At 37.5% G+C, this 27450-nt stretch overlaps 1 protein-coding gene across 1 annotated transcript in view; it reads left to right on the forward strand.

The window, feature by feature from the left end:
- The window catches only part of AMMECR1 (AMMECR nuclear protein 1), a 113079-nt gene extending 86941 nt beyond the window's left edge, over positions 1–26138 (forward strand). The window contains 4 exon segments of the mRNA XM_084789940.1: positions 4644–4758; positions 17773–17863; positions 19158–19254; positions 21634–26138. Coding sequence (XP_084646066.1) covers positions 4644–4758; positions 17773–17863; positions 19158–19254; positions 21634–21748 — 418 coding nt within the window. The 3' untranslated portion in view covers positions 21749–26138.
- The last annotated feature ends 1312 nt before the right edge of the window (positions 26139–27450 follow it).

Here is a 27450-nt window from a genome sequence, read left to right on the forward strand (position 1 = left end):
CTTCTCTTTACCTATTTCAATAGCAGTGCTTAATTGCAGATTTAATTACTTGTGCTGCAAAATGACTGTCTATAATAGGAAGCCCCTGTCACTTTGGTAACTTCCCACTGCTTAACTGATTAACGAACCCTGTTTTGGGAAGCGAATGAATGTCTCGACAGGTGTACTTCAGTCATTGCTGTTGCCTGTAATAATATTACTTAGGATGAGCCTCATAATAGCTAATGTTGTACCTCTTTTCAGCTATGTTTTGTTTCATTTTTAGCAGACACTCTCACAAACCTCTTCATTCCTTGATAGCTGAAGTCTTCTTTTCTTAACATATTCATTGAAGTGCTGTTTGACATTAGATATTAACTTTGACAGATGTTAACTCTGCTTCCCAATTATGTGAAATGTGTGCTTGGGAAGGTGCCAGATTGAACTGAATACATTTGAATGTGGTATTTGAACTAAATTGTTTTTTAAACCTTTCATATCCATCATCTGGTTGATGGGGCAGCCAGCTGATTTTGTGCATAAACATATTGGTTATTTTCCCTAGTACTATTTAAACATTAGAAAATGGCTGCCTATCACTTCAAAGAGAAGTGATTTCATGATCAGTTCACTACTAGATCCTCTTATGGGTTTCTTCAACTCCCTAGAATTTAAATTGGCAGATACTCATTGGGTATAAAATGTTTTCAATGGACAATATTAATAATTTATTTTTGCAGATTTCCAATAGCCAAGAGGTCTAGGAATCTTTGCCATTTGGCTACTAATGAATGCCCCTGGAAGACTGTGTATCTTGGTTTAGGCAGAGACACTGCGGGTTTGAGATCAGAATTGCCAAGTAAGGCATGTGTATCACTTTCAAAAATCAAGGTATAACCTATTCAAAAGGAAAGAATAGCATGTGGATACTAGAAAGAATTTTGGATGTGACCCTAAAAATCTGGGTTATAGAATTAACTTCCTTTTTAGACTTCATTGGATCACCTCATATACGTCATTGTCCAACTTCAAAATGCAGTGTCCTCTCCAAAGCCCGTGGTTTATCAGTGTGTATAGTGTATTCTAAAAAGAGCTTGGTTGAGATAAGCTGGATTCTCTTGTGTATCAGCTAGTCACACCAGCCTGGCAGCTGGGAGGTTAGTCTCCAGCTCAATTTTTATCTCTTTAGGATCCCTTAAATCCTTGCTAGGCTTTCATTGTCAGTGTATTTCTCTACGTATTTGCATTGAGAGCCATTGATATTTCTCTGCTCACAACTTTAATGAAAAGTTACTTATAGATGGGTGAAAATGTGACTACCAAAATTTTTGTTTGAATTTTTTGATACAATCAGATGATTCCCATCCTGACTAGTGTCCCTTTATTTATTATTTTGGAGCTTTGAAGCACTGTGTTTGAATCTTAGGATAGTGAAGTACTACTGTCATTTTCTATCCGTTCTTACCTCACTTATTGTTCTAAATATCCCTTTTTTTCCCTCTTAAATCCTAGAGTGACTGAGCAGCAAGGCTCCACAGCATGAAAACAACTTGTTCCATTTTCGGTACTTGAAATATGCATCCATTTGAAATAGGTTGAACTTTATTGGAGTTGAATTACCCCTTTGCCAGTCAGTTTATGAAATAAGGCAGATCGAGTAACTTACTACAATGTATTGAGAAATTAACTGTATAGTGATTTCATTATATGTATTAGTTTAGTGAAGAAAAAAAAAAGATAGGGCTGGATGCAAAATGTATCTTCTTAAAACAGGCCCAGAATTGCACAAAACAGCACACAAACAGAAAGCAAAAGATGACAACAAACATTGGTGAGGCTGTCGAGAAATGGGGACCCTAATATATTGCAGGTGGGACTGCACGATTATCTGGCCTTTGTAGGAACTCTCACAAAGTTAAAGACAGAAGTACATTTTTATTTTAAAGATTTGCTTATTTGATGTGTGTTTTCCTTGCAAGCATGTCTGTACACCACATGTGTGCCTTGTGTCCTATAGAGTTCAGAATTGGGCATCAGATCCCCTGGAACTAGAGGGAAACTGGAGTTGCAGGTGGTTGTGAGCTCCCAGGTAGGTGCTGGGAATCAAACCCTTGTCCTCTAGGAAGAGTAGCCAGAGCTCTTTACTGCTGATGAGCCATCGCTCCAGCTCAGCAGAATTGCCTTAATGACAAGTAATTCTACTCATAGGTTACATACCCAAGAGAAATGAAAAATTGTGTCTTTATTAAAATTTATGGAGATATTTACAGCAGCACAATTCATAATAGCTCAAAGATGAAAACAGTCTAAATGCTCATCCATCCATGAAAAAGAGCAAAATATGTTTTTTCATATAATGAAATACTATTAGATAATAGAAAAAATAAAGTGCTGATACACAGATGAAGTCCCAGAAGCATTATGCTTAGTGAAATAAACCAAACGTAAAAGGCAATATTTTTATTTTTAAATATTGTTTTTACTTTGTTGTAAGTCTGATTCTACATATATGAAATAGCCAGCATAGGCAAATCCGTGAAGGCAAAAAGTAGATTTGTGGTTACCAGGAAACTGGTATTAGAGAAAACTTAGATTCATTGTCAATGATTTCTTTATGAAGTAATGGAATACTCTAATATTAAGACATAGCTGTACAACTCTAAATATACTAAAACTTATCAAATTGTGTTACATTAAAAGGGTGAGTTTAGTGATATGTGACTACTATAATAAAAACAACAGTAAGTATGTTATAGCATAACTATTTGAAATTATAAAAGTATGCTTAGCTTATATTTTATGCCAGGAACTGGAGGAAAGAGAAGAATGGGAAGTTAGTGTTTAATGGGTATATTGTTTTAGTTGAGGAATCTGTGAATTTCTGGAGCTCAATGGTGGTGAGAGCTGTGAATATACTTAATTTTACAGGAACATAGATCTTGAAAAATGATTAAGACATTGTTTTATGAGTACTTTACCACAATAAAAAACCCTTACCTAACTCCAAGAATTGTGTTTCATATGATAGTAAGTATAAAGATATTTCTTTTCTTTTCTTTTTTTTTTTTTTTTGTTCTTTTTAATGGGAAAACTGAAAACTGTGATTGGCCTTTTACCTATGCAGGGGATACTTCTGCATGATATTAATACTTTCTAACAGTATCTGTGTGTAATAGAGGTAGTTAAATATATGTATGTCTTCAACTTGCCTTTGGATGAGTGCTTGAGAATATTTTTTAAAGAACTTTACTGTCAAGAGGAAAATAAAAGGAGCCAAACCATAGGCAATTTATGGTGTTGAATTGAAAAATACTGAAATGCTGCCTTCAGAATATGAGTTTACAACTTCCCAATTTCCTTGGTTGATCTTGGCTTCTTGAATGACAGGGGCACTTATACTTTATAAATATATAACATCTCTGTATCTTCCTAAGTGGATTTTCTTTTGTATAGTGGGATGGGACCAAAATGCACTGAAATTTTAAATGCAGTGAGTTTCAGAAATGCTAAGGAGGGGACGGAAAGTGGGAGGGAGAAAAAAGGGTACATAACGAGAACCTGTATTAAAAATACAGAAAGTGCAAGGAGTCGCTTAAAAGGGAATTAAATTATTTCTGAAGGTTGTGGGACTTTGTTATTTCCCTGAGTTTGTAATCCATGAGAATGAACCAGTGAAAAGGGTTCCTAACATGCTGTGTCAATAGTTTCATTTATATGTTAGATAATCAGAGGTGTGTTTTGCTTGACCAGGAAGTGGTTTCCTATAAAAGTACAAGGAACATGGTGTATGTGACAGGCAGAGAAGAAAGTAAAGGGGGGTGGGGGAGAGTGCCATTGATTCAGCTCTTCTACTCTTGGAAGAAGACTGTTTTTTATCCAAGGGTCTCTCCAGAGTTTGGCACAGTAGTACTTGATTAAAGGGTCTAATCAGAGTTGATGTACACAGAAACTCAGAACTCCACTGATAGGATTAATGACCTCATGCTCTCCTAATCAGACTTCTGTTATACAGATGAGCCCTTTTTCTTGTAGTTCCACGGTTTTTTTTAACCCCATCTTCAATTGTCCTTTATAGGGCACACTGAATCCTTTTATTTTTAGTCTGTGATTTAAATGATTACTTTCATTTTCTTTGATTTTTTCCTTGATGAAAAATTCATCTTTTTGAGTTATTTAATGTTCTGTGGTAACTATTGCAACTTGTATTAACTTTTTTACATTTTACAATGTGATTTTCAATATAAGCTGTCAGTTATATATGATAATATATACATTTTTTTCTCTTTCAATCATTGGTTCAGGGGCCTTCCAGCATATTTTTGCTACTCTAGTTTTTTTTTTTTATTCTCCTCAAACATAAATCAAGCATGTTCTGCTTTTACAGATAACATGGAAAGACATAAAGAAACTACTCTTTGGGAGGTTGAACAAGACTCTGCACAGTTGAAGTAGTCCCAAGATTGACCAGGAAACAGAATCTGTTAATGAAAAATAGTGACTTGTAAAGTCTCTGGGATTTAAAATGCCTTTGATGATCACTTGCGCATCTTTCATACATTTCCAATTCTTCTTAGTTATTTATGTCTTTCAAACGATTGTTAGTATTTGAACTTAGGAACCTTACTATCCACTGATGACTTTAATCGCTGCTCTGTCTTCAACAGTGCCCTTAAAGACAGCCGTTTTCCACCAATGACAAGGGATGAGCTGCCACGGCTTTTTTGCTCGGTGTCTCTGCTCACTAACTTTGAAGATGTCTGTGACTATTTGGACTGGGAGGTAAGATTGATTATAGACACTTTACATGAAGGTGACTCCCGAGTAGATGTTAACAACTGGGTCCAGAAAATAAGGTTTTCCATCCATTCTAACACAGAAATAAAGCTCCCCATAGAACAATGAAATATGAGCGAAGGATTTTTTAAGTGGCAGTGTAACCTATGGTGTTGGAATCTCTGAAGTGAATGTGGTGTTCACTTTTATCCTCCTGCCTTACCTAAGCACCCAGTAAAGGCTGTTAATAAGGAGTGAGAAGGACTGGCTGGAATCTGTTTCTCCCTGTATCTCCATTCCATTCCAGTACACTGTGCTGTCCCTGCTGCCAATGATCAGGCAGTCAGAACACACGTGTTAGAAAGAAGCAGCAACAGGTAGTACAGTGGGCCACTTGGGAGGAAGCAGTTTGGGACAACAGCAGAGTCTTAATAAACTAGAATGAAATAATGTGAATTTATTTGTGGCTACATTAATATACACGATTGAAATTACCTTGACAATACTGTTCTACCCAGAGTATGTCTATGCATCGCCATCCTCAGAGAAACCCATAATTAATCAATCAATCATATTTTTGGTCTATTTTACTAAGTGGGATTCAAAAGTTCTCATGGTGATTTACTTTGGGGGTTGAAATACTGGAGTGGCGGTCATGCCTGTCTTCTTGAATACCGGCTGTGTTTCAGACTGTATTCTAAAAGTACTGCAGTGACAAGACGATGCAGGCAAATATATATGTAAGGTATAAAGGAACTAGAGGTAGAAGAATGAAACAAGGGGAATTTGTTGATAAATGGCATCCTCTTGCACCCCACTTATGAACAGGGTTCCTGTATCCTTACAAGAGTATTTCCTTCTGCAGGTTTTGAAGAGTCATTTCTATTGGTACTGAGATTGCCTTGGAAGTAGATTGTTATCCTCACAGTTAGCTGGCCTTGAGTTTTAGTTTTGCTTTCTCTGTTATCTCCTGTGAGACTACCGATGGTTTGATCCACTGCTGCTCACTACTTCTGTGCACAGAATAAGATTCTGGAGATTCATCTCAAAAGGGCTCCGATAGGAATGATTTTCGTGACACCAGAGCTATTTTATAACTTTTTGCATAGAAGAGGAAGAACCTGTCCCTTCTGGGTCTTTTGATAAGCTTTCCATGTCATTATCAGAACATGATAGCATCCTAGGGTCTTTATAAAGGAAGAAATGAAATAATTTAATAATACTAGGAAATTTGAAAAATGTCAACTCTTTTATAGAACTAAAATTTTCTACTTTATTTTGTGTTGAGTTTGACATTGCTATGTGATGCTCCCTGTCTTCTTCTCTTCTTTCCCTCTATCATCAACCTTTTTGTTTGTTTGCTTGAGATAGGTTACCCAGAGTGCCCTAGAACTTAAGATCCTCCTCTTAGCCTCTGCCTTCTGGGTAACAGAATTACAGGTGTGCTTCATAACACCAGGCCTGTTCAGGTGTTTTGGGGGGGGGTTAGGTTTTTCGTTTGTTGGTTGGTTAGCTTTTTTAAATGAGAAGTTTACTGCTGGTAAGGAACTATCCCCAGTAGTTTTTACTTAATGGCTCCAATTCATGTTCCCACTGATGAACATTTACTCTAGTCTACATGGCTATTTTTACTGTTTCAGGACTATTGCTTTCTTTTCTCTATGCAGAGTTTAATTTTTCCTTTCTAGATTGGAAAATGTAATGTATACAGTGGTGGTGTGGGGACTGAACATGAGGGAAGGGGATGGGAAAGGTACGGTACTTTTATCTTTACTTACAGCCACGGACTGAAAATAAGTCTGCGCATGTGTAAACGCATGAATATGTTTTATTCGTGTATGCATATTGAGTAAGTGTGTATGTATTTCACAGAAAAGAAAAAATTGAGACCCCCAACCATTGATAACTAGATATGAATAAGCACAGAATTAGTAACATCACCTTTAGTTCACATCAAACACTCAACAGCTTTCACCTTGCTACTTGGCTTTGATGTTCATAAAATGCATCTGTTTTCTGCGCAGTGGATGGGAAGTACAGCACTTGAAATATTAGTACTATGTATTCTGTCAAGTGCTATTTATCTTTTGTGGTCACTGTCTGCCAGCTTGAATCTCTGCAAGATTCTATATTCTTTCGACTTGATGTTTGGGAGCATAAATATTTTACTTATTATGTAACATTCTCTTGTTGAATTAAAACAACACACATGGTTTTTTCTTTCAGTATATCAGCATTCGAAAGTGAATTACACACTGCTGGAATGCCTGTACTAGGAGGAAAAGACTGTCTCTTTCTGTTATTTCATCACTGTTTAAAATAAGACACCGGAAACTTCTTCTAAGAACGATATTCGCAAAGATTAACATTTGTATTTTTAACTATAAGAATAGGAATTAGTTTTTGGTGCACTCACTAGTATTGTGGTTAAAAATGGAATGCTGACCTTTTCGGAAGTTTAGCCTAAAGATTGCCTTTACTAATTATGAAAAATATTGCTACTTAAAGCAGGGTGTCAAAATGGATGTTAAAATATTTTTAGTTGTAAGCTGATACAGTTCCACTCCTAGATGTATGCCCAAATTAATTTAAGACAGATGTTGAAGCAAAAACTTACACAAGAGTGCTCATAGCAGTACTTTTCACAATAACCACACAGTGAAAACCCAACTGTTTATCATTAGGTATATCCATATCAGCTGTAATCCATGGATGAGCCTAGGAAGCATTGTGCTAAATGAAAGGAGCCACACACAAAAGGCCACATACTATATGATTCCAGTTATAGGAAATGTCCAGAATAGGCAAATCTGTAGGAAGATTAATAGAGCAATGATTGTCAGAACTTGGGGAAAGGGTGAATAAGAAGTGACTACTCAGTGGGCACAGCATTTCCATTTGTAGTATTGAAGAAGTTCTGGAATTAGTGGTGGCTGTATGAGAGCATAAATGCATTTTATGTCACTCAATTATATACCTTTATAATTATTCAAATATAAAACCAAAAACTTAAAATGGTAAATATAATTTGTATTTTACTAGAATAAAAATAGTAAAATACATTTTTATGAACACACACAGAGAGACAGACAGACAGACAGACACACACACAAGAGAGAGAGAGAGAGAGAGAGAGAGAGAGAGAGAGAGAGAGAGAGAGAGAGAGAGAGAGAGAGAATTCTTAGTAATTTTGACTTACTGAAGAAAACTGAAAACTTTAAATTATAAAAAAGGAATATAAGTCCCTTCTCTCACCATTTCATTTTTTAATACAATCAGAACCTTAGTAGCATCTGTGAGAGCTACAAGCACAGATTCTAGCAGCTGCAGACTGAGAATGGTTGGAAAACATTGCATCTGTAGGAAATATGTACACGTCCTGTCATTGGATTTGGGTATTCTAAACTATGTTTCTCCACATTCTTTGTGTATCAGTACATTTGTATGCTTAGTTATATACTTGATTATTTGCAAAAGGAAACATGAAGATGGCCTTATGGCTTATCTTTGTATATTAGTTAATTATATCTTTCATTTTGAGAAACCAAACTGTATTATGAAAGCTATAACCTTCTTTTTGAGAAATTTCACACTGCCAAATAATTAGAACTCTTTTACCTGAATAAGTACCCTATTTTTTGTATTTAATTTTAATGTGAAATACAGAGTCTTGCATGTGCTTTTACCGTAGGCGAAATAAAATTATTAAAGAATTTTAATAGAGAATTTTAAAGAAAAACTAAGATAGTACATTTGTTATAAGCAGAAGTAGGAATGGGGCCACTGATGGCATTTGTTACTTCAGTAGAATCAAATAAAGGAATCTTTTAAACGTATGAAAAGTGAGTAATTTGGGGGAAAATACTCATTAACTGATGTGTTGTGATATCCACCTGCAAGGCTAAAATGATTGTTAAGTGAGGAAAATTACTCTCCCAGGGAGAATTCCAACATAATCTCTCTTGTGTTTGAGCATTAGAACTTATCGCCACTACTGTTCTGTGTTCTTCTGCTGACAGTTACACTAATTCTGAGTGGCGGGATGATTGACAGATGTGGCACTTTAGAATGAAAGAAAACTTCGTGTAGTGTGTCGTACCCTTCCAAAATGACACATAGCCTGAAACTAGTGTAGCTTCACTGGGAGTTGTGTTTCCTTTTAAAACAATGGGAAAGGGTATAAGACAAATGACAATGGGCATTTGGTGGGTCTGTTCTAGGTATAGTCACCTCAACTGCTCATATTCAGGATATTGTACGTGAACACGCTTTGTGTTAGTAGGTCCTGGATGGCTTGCATGCAACCCATGATTTTCTTGAGATCTAATGACTCCACATCGCTGATAGGAGTCAAAGTATCTTCTAAATTATAATCAGGCATCATTTTCTTCTGAGCTTTAGAGGGAAGATCATTTAAAGGCATGGAGAGCAAATGTTTTCTAACATATCCTAAAGTAGAAGATTACATCATATTTAGATAAATGAATGGCACTTGCACAAACCTGAAGATGTTTTCTTCCTTGTCTGGCTTTCAAAGACAGCTGGGTTTGGTTCAGTTTTAGTATATCACTCTTACATGGAATCAACCCATGCTTACTGAGGCTGGCCAGCATGCTTCTTGTGTGTTTCAAAAATCTGTACCTGGACTATTAAAGCTGGATCTCACGTCTCTAGTCTCTCCGTGTCCCTAATATAACAAAGCATCTGTCACTATATGTGAGCCTTGAGGACTCCTGCTACTCAGAGAGCTGTGCTTCATTTTCAAAAGAAGCTCTAATGCACACCTCTTGAGTGATCACAGTTCCATCTCTGAAGTATCTGGTTGCAGTGATAATAGGGCACTTTTGTAACATCCTTCGTGAGAATAAACAGATGAGATGAACAAATTGGCTACTGTCATTATACCCCCTATAGTTTAGAAGCTAATATTCTCTCCCTTTCACTCTCCTTCCTCCATAAAGGCTTCTTCTTCTTCTCCTTCTCCTTCTTCTTCTTCTTCTTCATCTTCTTCTTCTTCTTTTTTAAGATCCTCTTAATGTACAACCGAAAACAGAGTCCCCATTCATACACAGATGGCTAGCATGACTCACAAACTCACCAAATGAGATGACTTCTACTTGCGTGTATACGGTCTGCTTTCCCCTTGATTATTTTTCTGAAACTATGATGTACATTATGTTCTGATTCTCCTCTGCCCTGAAATTACTGCCTTTATGAACACAAGACAAGCAACAACAACAAATAAATAAAATAGTCTACATCTATCTGGAAATTGCTCCTCATTGTTGTTTTCAGAAAAACCTTGAGATGTAGTGGAAGATGCCACTGTGGTGATGGAAATTCAGTCCTTGTCATGAAGCTCTGCTTTGAGTGTTGGTGGAGTGCTGTGGAATATTGGGGAAGGAACGCTTTGTACTTACTGGCCATCTACAGTGGATTTTCTGGGTATCAACAAGGGCTCCTGGGGAACAAGAAGCCTAATAGAAAAGTAAGCAGTAAAACAACCTCTTAGATGTAGGTTTAGTCCATTAATATTTGCATTGTCCATTTGGACCTTTAGAGAATGGGCAGCAGAGTCTGTTCTCAGGTCTCTTGCCTTCCTGTCTGTATTGTTTGGTGGAGGAAGTTCTTCTGGTTCCCCTGCACCGCCCCCCCAAAACACACACAATCCAGACTGCCTTCCTTCTCCTTCCCTGGAGGCTGTTGCAGTTCTTTCATATGCAGTTTGCATGTATCCCCAGCACTGAATTTTTTCAAAGTGCTGAATTCTGAGAAAGAGGAGGCTTGATTTCTGTGACCTTTCTGGACCTCAGTTTCTATACTCGGAAGTTGAAAAGGTTGGACTAAAGTCTTTGGACAGAGTATGGTTCTGTGACAGACTCCCTTTTTTTTTTGAAAAAAAAAAAAAGGCTTCTGTTTTATTTTACATCCAGAGAATGAATCAGCCATTTAGGAATCATAAAAAGAGTCCCCTAACTTTTGAAATGACCATTGTCAATGTAAATGTTGGCCAAAAAGTGTCAAAGAGTCCATTTTTTAAAATTATGCATTCTACATTTCATTTTCACAAAGAGTTCTCTTTGGTAACAAAATATTCTAAGCTATTAATGCCTCTATTACTGTGTCATTTCCTCCCCTAAGTCAGCATTTTACATCTAAATGTAAGTAAAGCAGTTGAGTTAGGAAGATACTCATTTTACAAATAGTACTTTGCTTTGTAGAAGGACACAGTATAGTTTCTTTATTGTCTTCCTTGTGTCAAGATTAATTTTTTCATAACTCCAACCCCCTTATAACTGTTTAGAATAAAAATCTCTTTGGTAAACTAAGCTAACCCTTATTGAGCCACCTAGAACTTGGATACAATTTTTCTTAATTTCTTATCAGGCAAATATTTCCGACAGAATGTGTTTGACCAGAGATGCTCTCACAACTCCAACCTTTGAACAGTACACTAAGTCATAGCTACAGGTTTTGAAAAATATAAATAACTTCACTTTTCTCATACTTAAATTTTTATCCTTTATTATTAGTTTTTTAAAAAAATGGTAGGAATGAATTCTTATAACTTTTGATGAAAAACAGGCTTTTTATTTAAAGGTCACCTATGTTACCTGAACTTTGCTTGGGAAGCTTCGATGCATTCAGTTTTTTTCTGAATGCTTAGTATAATTAGCCATATAGTATAGAAGTGGGATTTTTTCTATAATTACATTCTGAGCTGTCATTTGTTCACTGTAAACCTTTGAGTAAGAATATTTTCTTTCATTGCAAATGATCCATAAATATGTTTGGCTTCATAGCTTTTTAATGCACCACTTCATTAATCTGCTCTATTTCAAATCTAACAGATTCATTGAAAGTTCATAAGGGTTATTGTCAGACCATTCAGGACTTTAGAGTCAAGCTATTAGATAAAATGAATGTTATATCTGATTTTTATTCATGGGCCTTTGTGACTAAATTAGCTTGTATTCCTTATAGATAAGTCTAAGTCTCCTACGTGAATTGACATTACTACAATAGCTAAAAGCTGCTCCTTAGAGGCTGAACTAATTTCTTGCTAAGCTAATGTGACTAATTTACTCTTCCTAAGCTAAGGTGACTAATTTACAGAGATTTTTGACCAGAGCAGCATATATATTTTTTATTCAAGGGGACACTTGTGGTTGTTGTTACATAACAAGAAAAAAATAACTCATTAGCTGAGGTACATGACGCAGGCAAGTTTTTATATTCCGCTATTACTAATGTCCAAGTGATGATTTTGTAAGCAGTTATCCCTTTGGATTTATATTCCTGGTATTTTTTCTACCAAACTTCTCAAGGGGTATTGAGAGTGCTCCGAGAACTGGGTGTGTAACAGATAAAAGCAAGCTAAGATGCACTTCTTCTTGGCTCAGTTTGAGAGAAAAATATTTTTAAGTCACTAAGTTACCTGTTAGTCATAGTAGGGATTACAGGACAATGACAACGCCTTTTCCTCCTTCTAAAAAGGAGTCCCTGGGTGAATTTCTTATGGACAAAAATACTCATGGTCACAGTTGTTACAGTTTACAAATTAAAAGCTACTAAGGGAAAGGAAGGAAGGGAGGGAAAAAACAAAGAAACAAAGAAAGAAATCTAAATACTAGAAAGACTTTAAAATTTTGTAACTTAGCTAGTTTCTAAAGGGGTCCTGTTAACCAGATAGACACCTGCAGAACTCCAGAATTTCTGCTCACACTGGTGGGCAAAGAGATGCATCTAGCCACATGACTCAGATTTTGAATGAAGGATCTACAGAATATGCAGTCTGAATTTTTTTTTCTGAGACAGGGTTTCTCTGTGTAACATCCATGGCTGTCCTGGAACTCCCTCTGTTCATCAGGCTGGCCTCAAACTTATAGAGATCCACCTGTCTCTATCTTCCAAGTGCTGGGGTGAAAGGTATGCACCACCACCACCCAGCTAAAAACATTTTGGTACTACTGAGTTTGAATATAAGTACTGAGCAATATCTACACAGACCACTATCAGCTTCTACAAGTAAAATCTTACCCACAGAATGATTCTAGATTACAAACTTGAAGTAAGGAAGTCCAGCTGTGAGGTATTGTTATCTCTTATGTTGAATTTGCTTTCAGTAGGAAAAGTCACTCTTGTTCAAGGCTGAGTTGGAGAGGGACAAAATGTACCGAGATGTGATGAGTTTGAGAGAGCAATATAGAGCACTGTGGGTTTGTGGTATTTTCAGAGAAGGGAATCATTGAGTTTTCCACCTAGAAGAATGGGAGCTACAGACTCTAGGTCAGATCTATGGACTGTCCTATGCAGCATTTTTTTCTGGCCGCAATATCCTAGGCTTCTTTCCGGATGCTTATGTTTGTCATCAGCAATGGAAGCCTTGAAAGAGTTGGGAGTGTGCCATGCATCCTGCTCCTCTCATTAAGAACTGAGTCCTTTCATTTACTTCAATGGTGCTGGTATATTAAGCCTGGCAGGTCAGTCTTTTGTGAATGGCCAGTAACTGGCTGTGTTGTTAATTACAAAGTATATTTTGCCAAATAATTTCATCCAAAAGGCCTGCCAAACAACTTTTAATTCTCTGACCTCCTGCTATATATTTCTGTATGTTAATCAAGATGAACTCACTGGAAAGGAGTATGGTGAGCCATACAGTTGAAAGAGTACAAGGTCCCAAAATGGGATTTAATGGAAGTGGTCCTGCCACTGGCTGAGAAAAGATAACATCCGAGGAAATTGATTGATATTCTTGGCCAAAATATCATCAGGTGCAGATTTAGCTTCAAAGGTCAGGACTTTGGACATAATTGTAGACCACAGTAGTCAAAGGTTTCATGAAGCCCATTCAGCTTAGCTAGCACACATTTTATAGGCAATTATACTGTTGGCCAGATGACTTTTTTCTTCATCATGTTTTAACCTATTCAGATTGTCTGCTCACTGATTAGGCTCACCAGTAGTGCTGCTAGCGTATTGTAGGACAAACACTTACCTTACAGATAGACGAGGGTCTATTAAGCTTTGTCTATGCAGCTGTAGAGAACATAATATGGACCATGTATTGTGACAGAGTGGAAGAGGGCACTTTTTAATGCTCTTAGGTTGAGGGTCACTGCATTAGAGAATAATAACTTTAAGTGAAGCCCACGTTTCTAACAAGGGGCCAGATAATGAGGATAAATGAAATCTGCAGGCAGTCTCGGTTCATATCAGCCATTAGTTATAATCTCTTCTACCAAACCTTTTACTATGGAGCAAAATGGATTAATTTGCATGTATCTCTTTTCCCTGTACCCACATTGCTGATAGAATGAGCAAATAGAGAAGGAATGATGATGGGAGTTGAGGCCCAGTGGACTCAGCGATACAAAATCCCCAAACTGGATAATCAACTAGGGAATAATCAAAATTATATAGTTAGGGGTCCAACATTAACCTTGATATGTGATCATTCTGAACAATGTTAAGAACAAAAGGTTGTATAATATCATTAGTAAAAATTGCTTGCTATGGAATGGCTCGGAATAAATATAGCTTTCTTTTTAGCACGAAATAGAAATCTGTTGAACTGGTCTTAATGTTCTCTCAGCACACACAAATAGAGTTCTCTTTAATTCCACATCCTCTTATCTATAACTCCTACATGTAATTTACTACAACTCTAGTTGATTTGTAGCTCTACATAGCAAAAGTACAGTCTTGATCTTTTAGCATTTTTTTCCTCAGACAGTCTAATCATTTTGAAACCGACCTGCAGAGTCCCTTGTAAGTCTCCAATTTTTTGCCAACTTGCCTACATTTTTGGAGAGTGAGTCCAATTAATTAGGGATATATTACTATTTCATTGTCATTCTTTTCCTAGATACTTTCTCTTTTTCGATCCTAAGACAGCTACTAAGGTAATTTGAGAGCAGACTTGCTTCAGGGTAATCCTGATGCTCTATGTAACTAACTCAGTACCTCATTGATAACCGCAATAGCTATGAAAAAAACCAGCCCAGCAAAGCAACTTAAGGGGGAAAGCATTGGTTTTTGCTTACAGCTCCATCAGGAATATACTCCATTATAGTAGGAAAGGCACGGGGGCACCTCACATTGCATCAACAGTTAGGAATCAGGCAGGAAGAGAACAAGAACTGAGGTCAAGCTATGAATCCTTACCCCAAATTACTTCTTCCAGCTAGGCTCCACCTTCTAACGGTCATCAGCTAGAGACCAAGGGTTCATACATAGATGCTTACTAGGGCCTTTTCATATTCAAACAGCCTTCTTTTTGGTGAAGAAGACTTAGTCTGCGAAGCCGATGAATTCCATTGGCTGATCAGAAATGGGTGCTTTTCACAGAACACCAGGTTCCACTCTCCTTTGATTCTTCAGTGTAACTATTTGTTGGCATCTGTATTCCAAGCATGATGAAAAAGCTATTGCTTAACAAATACCAAAAAGAACGTTAGCTTTGTGGAATATCTTTCAGACATATTAAAATTGTTGCTTCACACAAAGCAGTTATGTAAAAATCACCGTGTTTTTAGGAGCTTCCTGTTGTTCAAATCATAGGAACCCAGAAAAGTAAAGTTGTTTTATTTTTTTTTTTAATCCAATTGGATGCCTGGGCCCTCTCACAATACAAAAGTAAATAAACAATCCTGTTGGCGAGTAATTTTTATTTTGTTCGACATGTCCTTCAATTTTGATCTCGTATAAACAGGTTTTTCAAGAAGCAAATTATATACCATACAATTAGTCTTAGCCTGTTTTAATTACTAAATTACTAGGATTTAAAAATCTCAGAGATTGCTGTTGAAAAGAATGTGTTCCTATAAAGAAAGGATTTATATGTCTAAACTACCCTTCCATCTGACTAATAATTTTTCCCCAATATGTAGGCTTGTAATTTGTCAGAGCTTGCGTGGTTAGTAGAGATTATCTAGCTTAACTATGCTAAAAATCGCCTTCAGGAATTGTCCCTGTTCCAAACTATACTTGCTGAAACGTGAGCTGCCCTAGGCTTCAGATAAAGTTTTTATCCCCTTCCTCACCCCAAGACAGTTAAATATTGCTCACTGTGCAGACAAAGAACTCGTCTCAGAGTTTTAACTAGCTATCTTAATCACACCAGTTGTTTTTTTTTTCAATCTTAACATGACAGATTTTTGATAGAGGTAGATTCAAATTTGACTCTGGTGAGTGATGGACCATAAATTACTTGTGCTGTGTATTTTGAAGAAACAAATTAGGAAGCATCTGATACTGTCAAAGAAGAAACTCTCAGAGTCACTGATCAGGAAGTTAGTATAGAAAAAGCATGCCATTTATCAATGACTCAGTGCTCTGTCAGGCACTGGGAGATTGGTAGATGCCCTTCATTTTGGAAATATTTAATAACCAAACATTCATCTTTCCTCTCAGCTATCCACAGTCACTTCCCATGGCGTCTGAGAAGCCTTACTGTGATGGTTTTTAAACAGCTGTCCTGGTTGCATTTTTAGCAGGACATTCATAGGGATGTTGATATTGAATAGATGAAATGGGCACAGGGATACACTTTAATAATAACAATTTTTAAAAAACATAATTGCTTAAAAACATCTGATAGGCTCAAGGGGTATATGTATGAAGACAGGATGAAATCCATTTCCCAGAGGACATTTTGTACCCTGAAGAACTAAAAAACTTGTGCCTAAGGGCAGAACAACAAAAGAGGTTTTCACTGGCACCTTCTCTGGACACACACACACACGCACGCACGCACGCACGCACGCACGCACATGCACGCACATGCATGTACATGAAAAGCATAAACATCTGTCTTCACTAGTCTTTCCTGAAAATAGTGTGTGCCTGCCTTTCCCTCTGCTCTCCAGTACTTTATACAGCCTTATACTCTCCTCTTGGGGACTCTTGATGTGCCACAGCTAGAGACATGGGAGAATGGAAGAGTGGTTGTGCTCTTCCATCTTTCATTCTTTATTATCACTTTTTCCAAAGAAGTTAAGAACTTAGGCTAATTTTGTCAACCTTGTGTACTATTTATTCTATGAAGGAAAAAGACAGCATCTTTCTGATTATATGCTAATCGACGGGAAAGCACATTGGTTTTGCCTAAAAACACAACATAAAACAGAAATAGTAACAGCATATCTTCCGACAGCCAATAGACTTCCCTTTTGGGTACCACCAAAAGTTTCATACTTTCAAATGTTAAAGGGTTTCTGGGCTGGATAATAAACTACAAAAAAAAAAAAAAGCCCCGTCGCAGGCTAATTGCTGTTACATTGAAAGATATAATGCAACTTACAGTCTGATTTTTTTAAATTCATTTTTAGTCCTTTTTTAAAGAAGGGTCTCATGTTGTCCAGGCTACCCTGCAACCTAACTGTGTAGGATGGGTTAGCCTCACATATATGATCCTCCTGGCTTGCCTTCCATGTGTACCATCCAGCCCAGTATACCTTTTCCAGCTTATCAGACAGTGTTGGTTTGCCTACATATGAGTTAAGGTTTTAAAGGAACTAAAGCTTGAGAGTGAGTCAGTGCAAAAATTGAAGTGGTGAATGTGACTACATGGGGTTTTGCTATGTTTTTGAAGTAGCTTCTTCATTCCAGCTTGGGAGGTGTGGCAAGATTCTTACCATCACCTGACCTACTCTGTGCATATAATTTGTTTCAGATTTCTAAACAAAATAGCATAGCCTGACATATGTTGGACACATGCAAGTCAGTGTTTTTTTCACTCTATGGATATCATACTGGCCTTCCAATCCAAAGTCAAAGGTTTGGAAAACAGAAAGCTGATGCATATTTAAACAAGGGGAAAGGACTGGGGACTTAACTCAGTGGTAGAATACTTGTTTAGCGAGCATAAGTCCCTGAGTTTGGTCCTCAGCTCTGGGAAAAGTAAAAATACCTAAAAGGGGGAAGGGAAATTACACTGAACCTTAAAGTTAAATCATAACCTTTTCTTTCTGTTTCCATGAAGAAGTTTGTACTAATAAAACTGCCAATTTCTTTCAGGTGGGTGTGCATGGCATTAGAATAGAATTCATCAATGAAAAAGGATCAAAACGCACCGCCACCTACCTACCGGAGGTTGCAAAGGAACAAGGTCATTTTGCTTGATTTTATATGCTGTAGTGATGATTCTAAACAGGCTGCAGTGTGGTAACTGACCTTGCAGTTCTGTCTGATAATTGATCAACATCAAACGATGATAACCAACTTTTCCATCATTGCTGCTGCAATGGCTGGCTCAAATTGGTGAACCACTCACGCAGATTCTACAGTTTTTGCAGTGACGTTTGACAGCATGCTCATAAATGCATACCTTTAAAATGGCACAGATTTGTAAAAAAAAAAAAGTTGGGGTTTATTTTAGGCAACAGTTTATTACTACTTTGAAACATAATTTTCCCATGCACCAGTGTGCAGTAATTATGATGGTGGCATTAACCGGTTTAGAGACAGCCATGTCATTCTTCATATGAGATTGCCATTACTCATTTGGGAATAGTGAAACTGTAAGCATCCCATTAAGACTGGGAGCACTGTGAATACATGAAGGATTTTATGTTTACTCTATACTTCATAATCAAAAGTAATTTTCTTATTGCACAGGTATGCCACACATCTTTTTGAACCAATATAGTGGCAGCAAACAACTTCACTATAGTACTTTGGTTCTTCCTAGCCAACTACTAAATTTGGTGTTCACATTAGTTCAAATGAATGCTTTTTTAAAAAGTCTGTAGAGCTTATCTTTTCAGACAGTCTTTAAAATGTGCTTTTCCCATGTATGCTCATATAAATATGAGAGATAATAATGATAAATTTTAATATGTTAATCCTCAGGTGAAAATGTTAATCTTTAAGGCAGTTGTGCAAAGAGTTATTTGGATTGCTTTAGAAAATGTCTTAATACAACAGGATCATCAAGTTCATAAGGATATTAGAATAGCATTCATGCAAGAAACAATAAAATGCAATTGGATATTTCACACAAATATAGATTATTGAGCATAAAAGATGCCATTAAGACCAACAATTACCAGGAAATAGTTATGGGAGCCCCAAATACCCATGAGTTGACGCAAGCCATTTTATTTATTTAGGCTTTCCCTTCCTTTAGAAGGTATGACCATTGGAGAAGAGTACAGTAGTCGTGATTTGTTACAGAGGCAGGACTGAATGGTTTCTTAGACAGTTTAAGGCATGTGGTCTTGAACCTGATTCTGTACAAGAATAAAACCTTAGCTCTTCTGTATGACTGTTTTTAGGACCAAAGGATTTGATGACATTTGGTGACAGAGATAGCTGACCTCCACAAAGTCATTTTTGTCTTTAACCAGAAGTGTTTTGTGGCACGTGCTTGGCTGATATTTTATCTGATTGCCTCTCCACAGGATGGGACCATATTCAGACCATAGACTCCTTACTGAGGAAAGGAGGGTATAAAGCTCCAATTACTAATGAATTCAGGAAAACCATAAAGCTGACCAGGTACTGTGATGGCATTTTGTACCACTAGACTAACGAGTACATGTCCAAGTGTATGCCCATAACCTTGATTTTCTTTGTAGACTGTCAAGCTATACTTGCTATTCTTGTCTAAAATACTGGAAACAAGTGGCAGGGCCATACTGAGAGTAGATACAATGGAACTCAGCTTGGCAGTAAATACTGCACGATACATTAGCCCATCCTTTCCATCTTTAACTCCATGTGATTATTCTGGCTTTGTACAAGCAACCCCCTGAGACTTTAAACTACTTTATTGGAGAAAGTACCAGAATTAGCTATTCACTAGCTTTTGACATCGTGTAGCAGAACCCCAGGATTCTGATGAGCAGTCCTAAAATTTAAATTTAACCTTAGAATTTTGGCAGTGATAGGAGTCTACTATGAAAGCTTATTGAAAAACACAATTGAGCTGAACTTGAATGCTAAATAAATTTCATCATGGCATAATAGGGATATTTACTTATGAAGAAAAGTATCGACCATTTTAAGAAAATGGGTTACTGCTTCCATTTATTTCAATTCCAGAAAACTGCATTATGTGCCTGTGGTTAAACAATGGATTGTTCTCAGCTCTGCAGAGTTACAAAATTGAGAATGTCCCCATTTCTGTTCTCCCCAAGTTTATAGTTTGAATAAAAATAATTACTACTACTACTACAAGGCAGAATATTATGGATGTGGAGGATCATAATGCTGGGGAAGTCAGCAGATAACAGAAGACCTCAAAGAGGAGGGAACTTAAATCTGGGCTTGAAGAATGGGTAGACGATTTGACAGGTAGAAAGCAAGGGAGGAAAGGGATTCCCTGAAGGTGTGCTGTGAATCAGAGTGTGTAGGTGGTAGAGTGCAAAGTTGGGTTTACGGAATAACTATGACTTGGCTGGTCCTTCAGTGCACATAAGAAACATCATTAAGCTGGGCACAGTGGTGCACTCCTAGAGTCCCAGCACTTGGGGAGGCAGAGAAACCCTGACTTGAAAAAAGGGAGGAGGGAGAGGAGGGAAATAAATGTCATTAAAGGAAAATGAGGTCCAGAAAGTAGATTGACCCAGACCATGGAATGCTTGACATTCTAGGCTAAGCATTTTGTACCAGAGTCTATAGGCATTTAATGTCCATTATAGGAATTTTAAAAAATGTACTTCAGGACAGATATGGTGGTACCAGCCTTTGATCCCAGCATTCAGGAAGCAGAGGCGGGATGGATGTCTGTGAGTTCAAGGCCATCTTGGTCCACATAGTAAGTTCCAGGACTATGTAGAGACCCTATCTTGAAAAAAATGAACTTAGGAAGTATAGGATTGGGACAGGTCAGTGATGTAGGAAACATTTGTTATCTAAGAAACTGTGCAACAGGGTAAACAAATGTGATGTAAGCCTTTAACTGGAGCTATAACAGCAGGATAGGGATGCTAGGCCAGAGAAGCAGACTGTGGAAGAAATGATGCACGTGGCCATCAGTTAGGCATGAGTGAGGCAAGGTAAAAGAATCACTGTCAGCCCTTGAAAAAAAAATAGAGGCACTACAAAAGAAGACTTAGGTTTATGTTGCAGTCCTGGATTTGAGGTGTGTCTGCATAGAACTGTCTAGCATGCTACTGAAAATGTATATGTATAAAGTTCATGTTACAGCTGATAGCCTGGAATATTCTGTGAGCAGGTCAAAGGTGAAGGTGGAAGGGCAGATCCCAGTGCACTGAGGAGGGCAGAGTGTATAGTCTAAATAGCAAGCGTGAGAACCTAGGAAAAGTCTCCAAGGTAGGAGTAGGAGCAACTGTCAAAGAGATAAGAAACCATCTGAGAAGCAAGGACAGACCCAGGGAATAACCCATGAGACTACAGAACAAGTGATAAGTGGGTCTATGATGGAAAGTTCCAGCAGAACCCAGCGCAGTCTCTGACAGCCACGAAAGAACAAAGGCAGAACGAAAGAGCACTGAGCAACTGATAAAGTAGGAAGGAGAGAACCAATGCTTATTATCTTGAAACCCAAGGCAATGGACCAATAGATATAAGCAAAAGAGACAGTCCCAGTACCAATGTGTTGTAACATAGTGGCAAAACTCAAGATATGTGGACCAAGAAAGGAATAGTAAAGGGGGAAGGGATGGAAGGTCACTGAAGAAAGGCATCCCAAAGAATGAGAGCACATTAAACAAGGGTAGTAGTGCAGAAAGAGCACTGGACTCAGTTTGGATTCCTGTGTTCTGATCTCAGCTTTGCTATTTACCAACTGTGACTTCGGGCAAGGAACTGTTTCCCATTCTGTAAAATGACTTCTTAGGCCCCTCCTGCCTCTGATAATAGCATGTCATCATCTTTTTTAATGTTAACTTTTCTCTTCCCCAACTCTTTCAGGTACCGCAGTGAAAAGATGACCTTGAGTTACGCTGAATACCTTGCTCACCGCCAGCATCATCACTTCCAAAATGGCATTGGGCATCCCCTTCCGCCATACAACCATTATTCCTGACACTGAGCTGCACAACCAGTCAGTGGGCCTCTCTGCAGACCTCTTCCCAGGAGACCCTACACCTTCTTGGTCTAGCTATCTCTTTTACTGTACCATTTTATGATGATAGTTTCCGTTGCCATGGTGAAGCTTTGACATAGTCAGTTAAGACCATCATGGTAACGGGTAGGAGAATGATATTTGTTAAGAAGACCGCATTTTATTAATTTACATCACTGATTTTTTGCAGCACATACAGCTTTTCTTTTCTTACAATATTAGGTATATTTTTGCTTTACTATCTCAGACAGGTTTCTGTTTTCTTTCTTTTTTGCTTCCTCCTTCTTCTTTTGACTGTGGATGGAAGAAAATATGCAGTTTTTGAGGATTTATTAGGTTTGTCTTTAAGACAGTCATTTTTTGATAGCTGAGTTGGGGATTAATTCATAACAAATTCAGGTATTTGTATATTACTCTTGAATTTGCCTAAAATTCTCTTTGCTATGACAGTTTAGTAATTGGGTCAAGAACACGTTTTTCCCATGGTTAAAATAAGTGAGCTTTAGTTTACGTAATGAACATTCAAAGGTCCATGACAGGACTTGTCACAGAGAGCAAGAACCCATTTATGCCTTCTGTGCTGGTTATTGTAGAAGAGACTGCCTCATGTTATAGAACCAACTTACAAACTAAAACACTGTTTTAGAAAAGCATACGCTACCTTTCAAATGGGCTGCAGAAATCACTTTGAAAGGCAGCCAATATTAGGAAGAGATCAGATGCAGAATTTAGTGCCTTTGAAAAGACTATAATTAAGTCAAATTAAGAGGGGTTTAAAAAGGCAATTTAGAGAACTATTCTTATAAAATTTTATTGTTTCTATATAAGAAACAGCAGATTACACAAATTCCTTACTCCAAAGTATTTTTTTAGCTGAAAAAAAATTATTTTGAGCAGATAACCAAAAAGACATTTGTCTATTTTGTATTAATTTAAATTTGTTAGTTTTAGGTTTCAATGAGTCATAATTGGTCAGAGACAACTTTAGCTACTATCTAAGATGTGATAAAGATAATCTAGTGAAACAAAAGTTCATGCATACTATGATTTCAAATTTTTCTCTCATGGAGACAATGCTGAGTTTCAGAGAATCTATAAAGAGTTTGAATCTCTTTCTGCACTACATACTTTTGATAGAAACACATTTCTATGTTGACAGATATTGTGTTGGACCTGTAAGGATGGCATTCAGATATATTAATTAGAGCCCAGCCCATTTGCAGGGCTATCCTTCCCATGGCACAATCAAAGAGAACTTACCACTGTCAATGGGAAGCCCTTATGTTTATCCCCAGGAAAACCCACAGATGATTTTGGCAAAAGATGACCTTTGTTTATGGTAGTATATATGCATATATAGGTATATAGATATATATTTGGGAAATATATAATTTTTTCAAACGGGAAGTCAATATAACAAGTGGTGAGTGAATTTATGCTGCAGAATGTATATTCTAAAACTATGACATACCGCTGATTATTGAAATGTTCAAGCTTATACATTTAATTGCTGTGATAAGTGACAGGCTGGTAGTTCAGAAAATCTTTTTGCAGTTTGTAAGGTTATTGGCTGAATTCATTCTCTTTGTCACCAGGGCAAAGCTTCAGTTTTTGATGAGAGTTCTTTAAAGTTTGGTACTCCTTCATCCACAGCATTCATTGTTGAAGTAACCATTTTCAGTTCTGATGCCTTAAGTAAGAAGCCAATTGCTAGCCTGAAAGGCACTCTCAGTAGCCAGTTCCAACGACTGAGGAGACAAAAGAAGCTGCTGAGCTTTAGAAAGAACAAGCTTTAAAGTTCTGTTGTTTCTACCTGGACACATTTTGGGACTAGATTAGTCTTTCAGTATAAAAGCAAGTGGCTACCTGATGTTTCTTGCCCTTAAAGGGAAAGTGAGCACAAGCTAAATGGTATTGTCTGCTGCAAAAAAAAAAAAAGAAAAGAAAAAGAAAGAAAGAAAGAAAAGAAAGAAAAAAAGAAAGAAAAGAAAAAAGTAAAAAAAAAAGAAAAAGGAAAAAAAAAGAAAGAAAAAAATTAAGCGTAACATACAAACTGAAGAGAGACAGAATAGATCAATATTGTTGCAAAATCCATCTTATCCATCATCTCATCATTTCAACAGCTCCTCATCCTGGGTGAGCTTATGGCTAGTTTTTTGTTGTTGTTGTTGTTTTTAAAGAAAAGATCTATCACATACATATATACATGTATGTATAAATATACTTACACGTGCATACATGCATATGTGTGTGCTCATGTATTTAACGGTGCTAATCAATCTTGAGCAGGTCACGTGACTGGTCATGCGGACTCTAAAATCATATCAGATTTTTTAAAAATCCTTGATATATGCAGATGTTATACAGATTTTCTTACCAGTGTAATAATGTTATACTGAAGAATAACCATCCTGCAGGCTTCAAAGGACGAGGTCAGCAATATTTCCCACCATGGCTTGGGGGAAAAGGATAGTTTTGTCTCCTTTTTGTATTCAAGTTGATGCACAGTGCATTTTTGTGTCTAAATAGCTGTTGACTAAAAGACTTTGTAGTGTAAAGGGTGTTATACAAACTATAATGGTGTGCTTCAAACAAACAAATGCTAGGCCCTTTCACTTTGTTGTATATTACAAAGCTGTTAAATATGTGGTTTGAAATAACTTTGAACATGTGGAAATATGTAGCATGTGTCTTTAACTCAGACAAAGATTCTAATTGCACAAGTTGTGTTCTAGCCAGTTGTGGTTTATTTGTTCAGAAACACAAATGTGAATTGCACTCTTTATCACCAGAATATTGTATGAGTTCCGTGATCTTTAAACAGCTCAGAAGTAATACTTGAACTTCATTTGAGTAGCACAAAGTTTACAGAGCCCCCTTTTAAATGTTAATTAGTTCCAGTTAAGTTTTCCTTTCCCCTGCCCCCAAATACAACTAGGTATTTTCTTGGAAAACAGTGTGTATTTTATTTTGGTATGTAGCAAAGCTTCCGCTTCTGGAAGGTTTTACTGTTCTTAAACAAGGTCAGCCAGGTATCAGATTTGAAAAGAACAATTGCTCCCCCCTTAAGTGGCCTTCTGATTGCACAATTGTGCTACTACCCTCTCCAATCTCCCCAACCCTGAGGAGGTCAGTGAAAGTGATGGAGGAAGTGCAAGGCTTGCTCTCCCCACCCGACCCCCACTCCTTACCTAGGATGTCCAGTCCAATGCAAATGGTTTCATCACACGCTAGTACGTGCACACACATGCACACATGAAGGCATGTGCGTGCACGTGCACACACACATATACACACACACACACACACACACACACAGCACACCGGAAGTTTGTATACTGGCCTCTTTTCCTGTCTTCAAATGTGCAAGAATTCGAAACTGTCATCTGGAATAGGTTCCATCTCTTATGTGTGTTAGATCAAACCAAAGAAGCCCCCAGCCATGCCCAAATGCTGCTCCAAAAGCCTGCCTTCCAGTCCTTACAAAAACCTTGCAGGATTAAATGTGTTAACTTTTTTATTTTTGTACAGTTTCTAAGTGATTTTTTGCTAGTGATGTTAAAATGAATTAAGTTTATTTGAGGAGTGTGAGCATCTCCTCCATTTAAACAAACTGGTGACTTTCCTTTTATTTTTTACAAGTGGAAACCCATTGTGTGCCTCTCGATTTAAGGGTTTCTGATTACATTATTCTTAAGACCAGCATTGATTCTTTATATACAAAGATATGTTTTCCTTGTTTTTTATTACTGTTTCAGAAGAAAATAAACCTCTTATTTTGCTCCAGACCCAGTAACTGCGCTGGTACATAGACGCACTGAGAAAAACAAAACAAAACAAAACAAACAAAAATACTTTTGTAACCACCTCTGACTGCTTTTGTATATCAAAGTTGATTACTTTTGAGATATTTGGATCTAGTTTCTAAGTTATTTTAGTGTTTTATATGTTCCCCAGAATTACTTTGAATTGGTCACCAGCATAAAGAGTTTTTGGTGATGCAATGGTGAGACTTGTAACAAGCAAAAAGCTACCTGGAGTAGCTTTTGCTTCCCTTAGTAGCCTGCTGTTTTGATTACAGTGAGACGTTGCAGATTATCTGAAACCCCTTCATTATAACTAGGTCCTCCCTCCTTCCACCTTGATTGCTTAATAGTCTGAAGAAGCTACTGGAAGTGGGCATTTTATATGACATGTATGGCTTTAAAATGTTAAAAAAAAAAGAACAAAAAGAAAAAAATGAAAAGGTTTATGTGGGTCTGTAAGGTATGGCTGTGGAAAAATATTGAAGTAGTTTTGACACTATTGTTATTACCTTTAAATCATTTACCCAATAAAATGTTAAAACTGACTCTTTGTTTTGGATTTATTTATTTATGTAGCCTCATGATAGGATGTTAAGCTCAATGGTACTTCTGTGTTTAAAAGATGGGTTCTCCTGTGCCTCAGGCTGGCCTCAAAGTCACTTTGAGACCAAGGGTGATTATTCATGAGGTGGTGGGGGACATTGGTAAACTATAAAGAAAACATGTGATTAAGTGCAAACCCTTTCTTTTAACATCAGGCCTGGCCCTTTTTTCTGAGTAGATTGGGTCCTGAAAATGTTCTTAATATAGTGGCCACCCTGTGGCTGCACACAGTGGGCATGGCCTATACTGAGGCAAGCACCATCTGCTTTACCAGTGACTTCCAGCTTGGGGAAAATGCCTAGGCTTGGGGGTAAGGCAACTAGTGCTGTGACTTTCAAGGGCGAGATAAGATCTTGCGTCAAGGAAAAAACTACTTGCGGTGTGGCTCTCTGGCAGCTGCTGCTTGTGTCTGTTCTGTATGGGAAGGCTACCAACCAGATTGTTGGCATACCTCTGGCTCTTATCAATCCTTTGCTGCTGTGCTCTCATCTTGCATGTCTCAGACTTAGGTGTTAACTTGAATATAAACAGGAGAATTTTTCAGTCACAATTGCCTCAAAACTCTAGTACCCTGTATATTTTATAGCATGTGCTTATGCCAATCATGGTAGCTAAAAACACCCGAAAGGACTATTGTGGTTTGGGATAGTACTCTATTAAGACAATCATTATCTGTGGTTTATTCATTTTCATCATTTCTATTTAATGGGACATTAAGATTTCTTAATCATTTAAACAATATTAATAGTTTCAGGTAGAATACAGTAATATAACAAGCCCACAGCATTCTTTTTATAGCATCAATAGTGAACTCAATGGTCTGGGCAGATTTCAGCTTCACTAATCACTTTCCACCTCCCTCAGTTCTTCCTTAAATTTCAATATTCCGTCTTTAGATTTCATGCCTCACTGGGCACCTTTTAAACAGCTCTACTACTTCACAAGGCAAGTGTGGCTTTGGAGGCTGAGGCACTTTCTCTATGTTCATGGGACAACATCATCACCATAGGATCCTGCCAGTGTGAGGTGGGGGAAGTGCTAAGGGGAAAGCACCCCTGGTTCTGCGATGCCAGACAGGAGAACTGACTGCCTGTTCAACATGGCTCCCACTGGTTGCTTTAGCTGTCCGTTTCTGAGCTGAACCCTGTGTGAGTTTGGATCAGTTGAATTCTTGAGAATGGCCCTGTGTTTGCCCAGGCCTTTTAGTTTCCAAGAGGGAAAGCTGAATGGAAGACTGCAGCTAAGGCAAGCCCT

Source organism: Acomys minous (assembly GCF_964271855.1).
Source record: "Acomys minous genome assembly, chromosome: 7".
Classification (NCBI taxonomy): Eukaryota; Metazoa; Chordata; class Mammalia; order Rodentia; family Muridae; genus Acomys; species Acomys minous.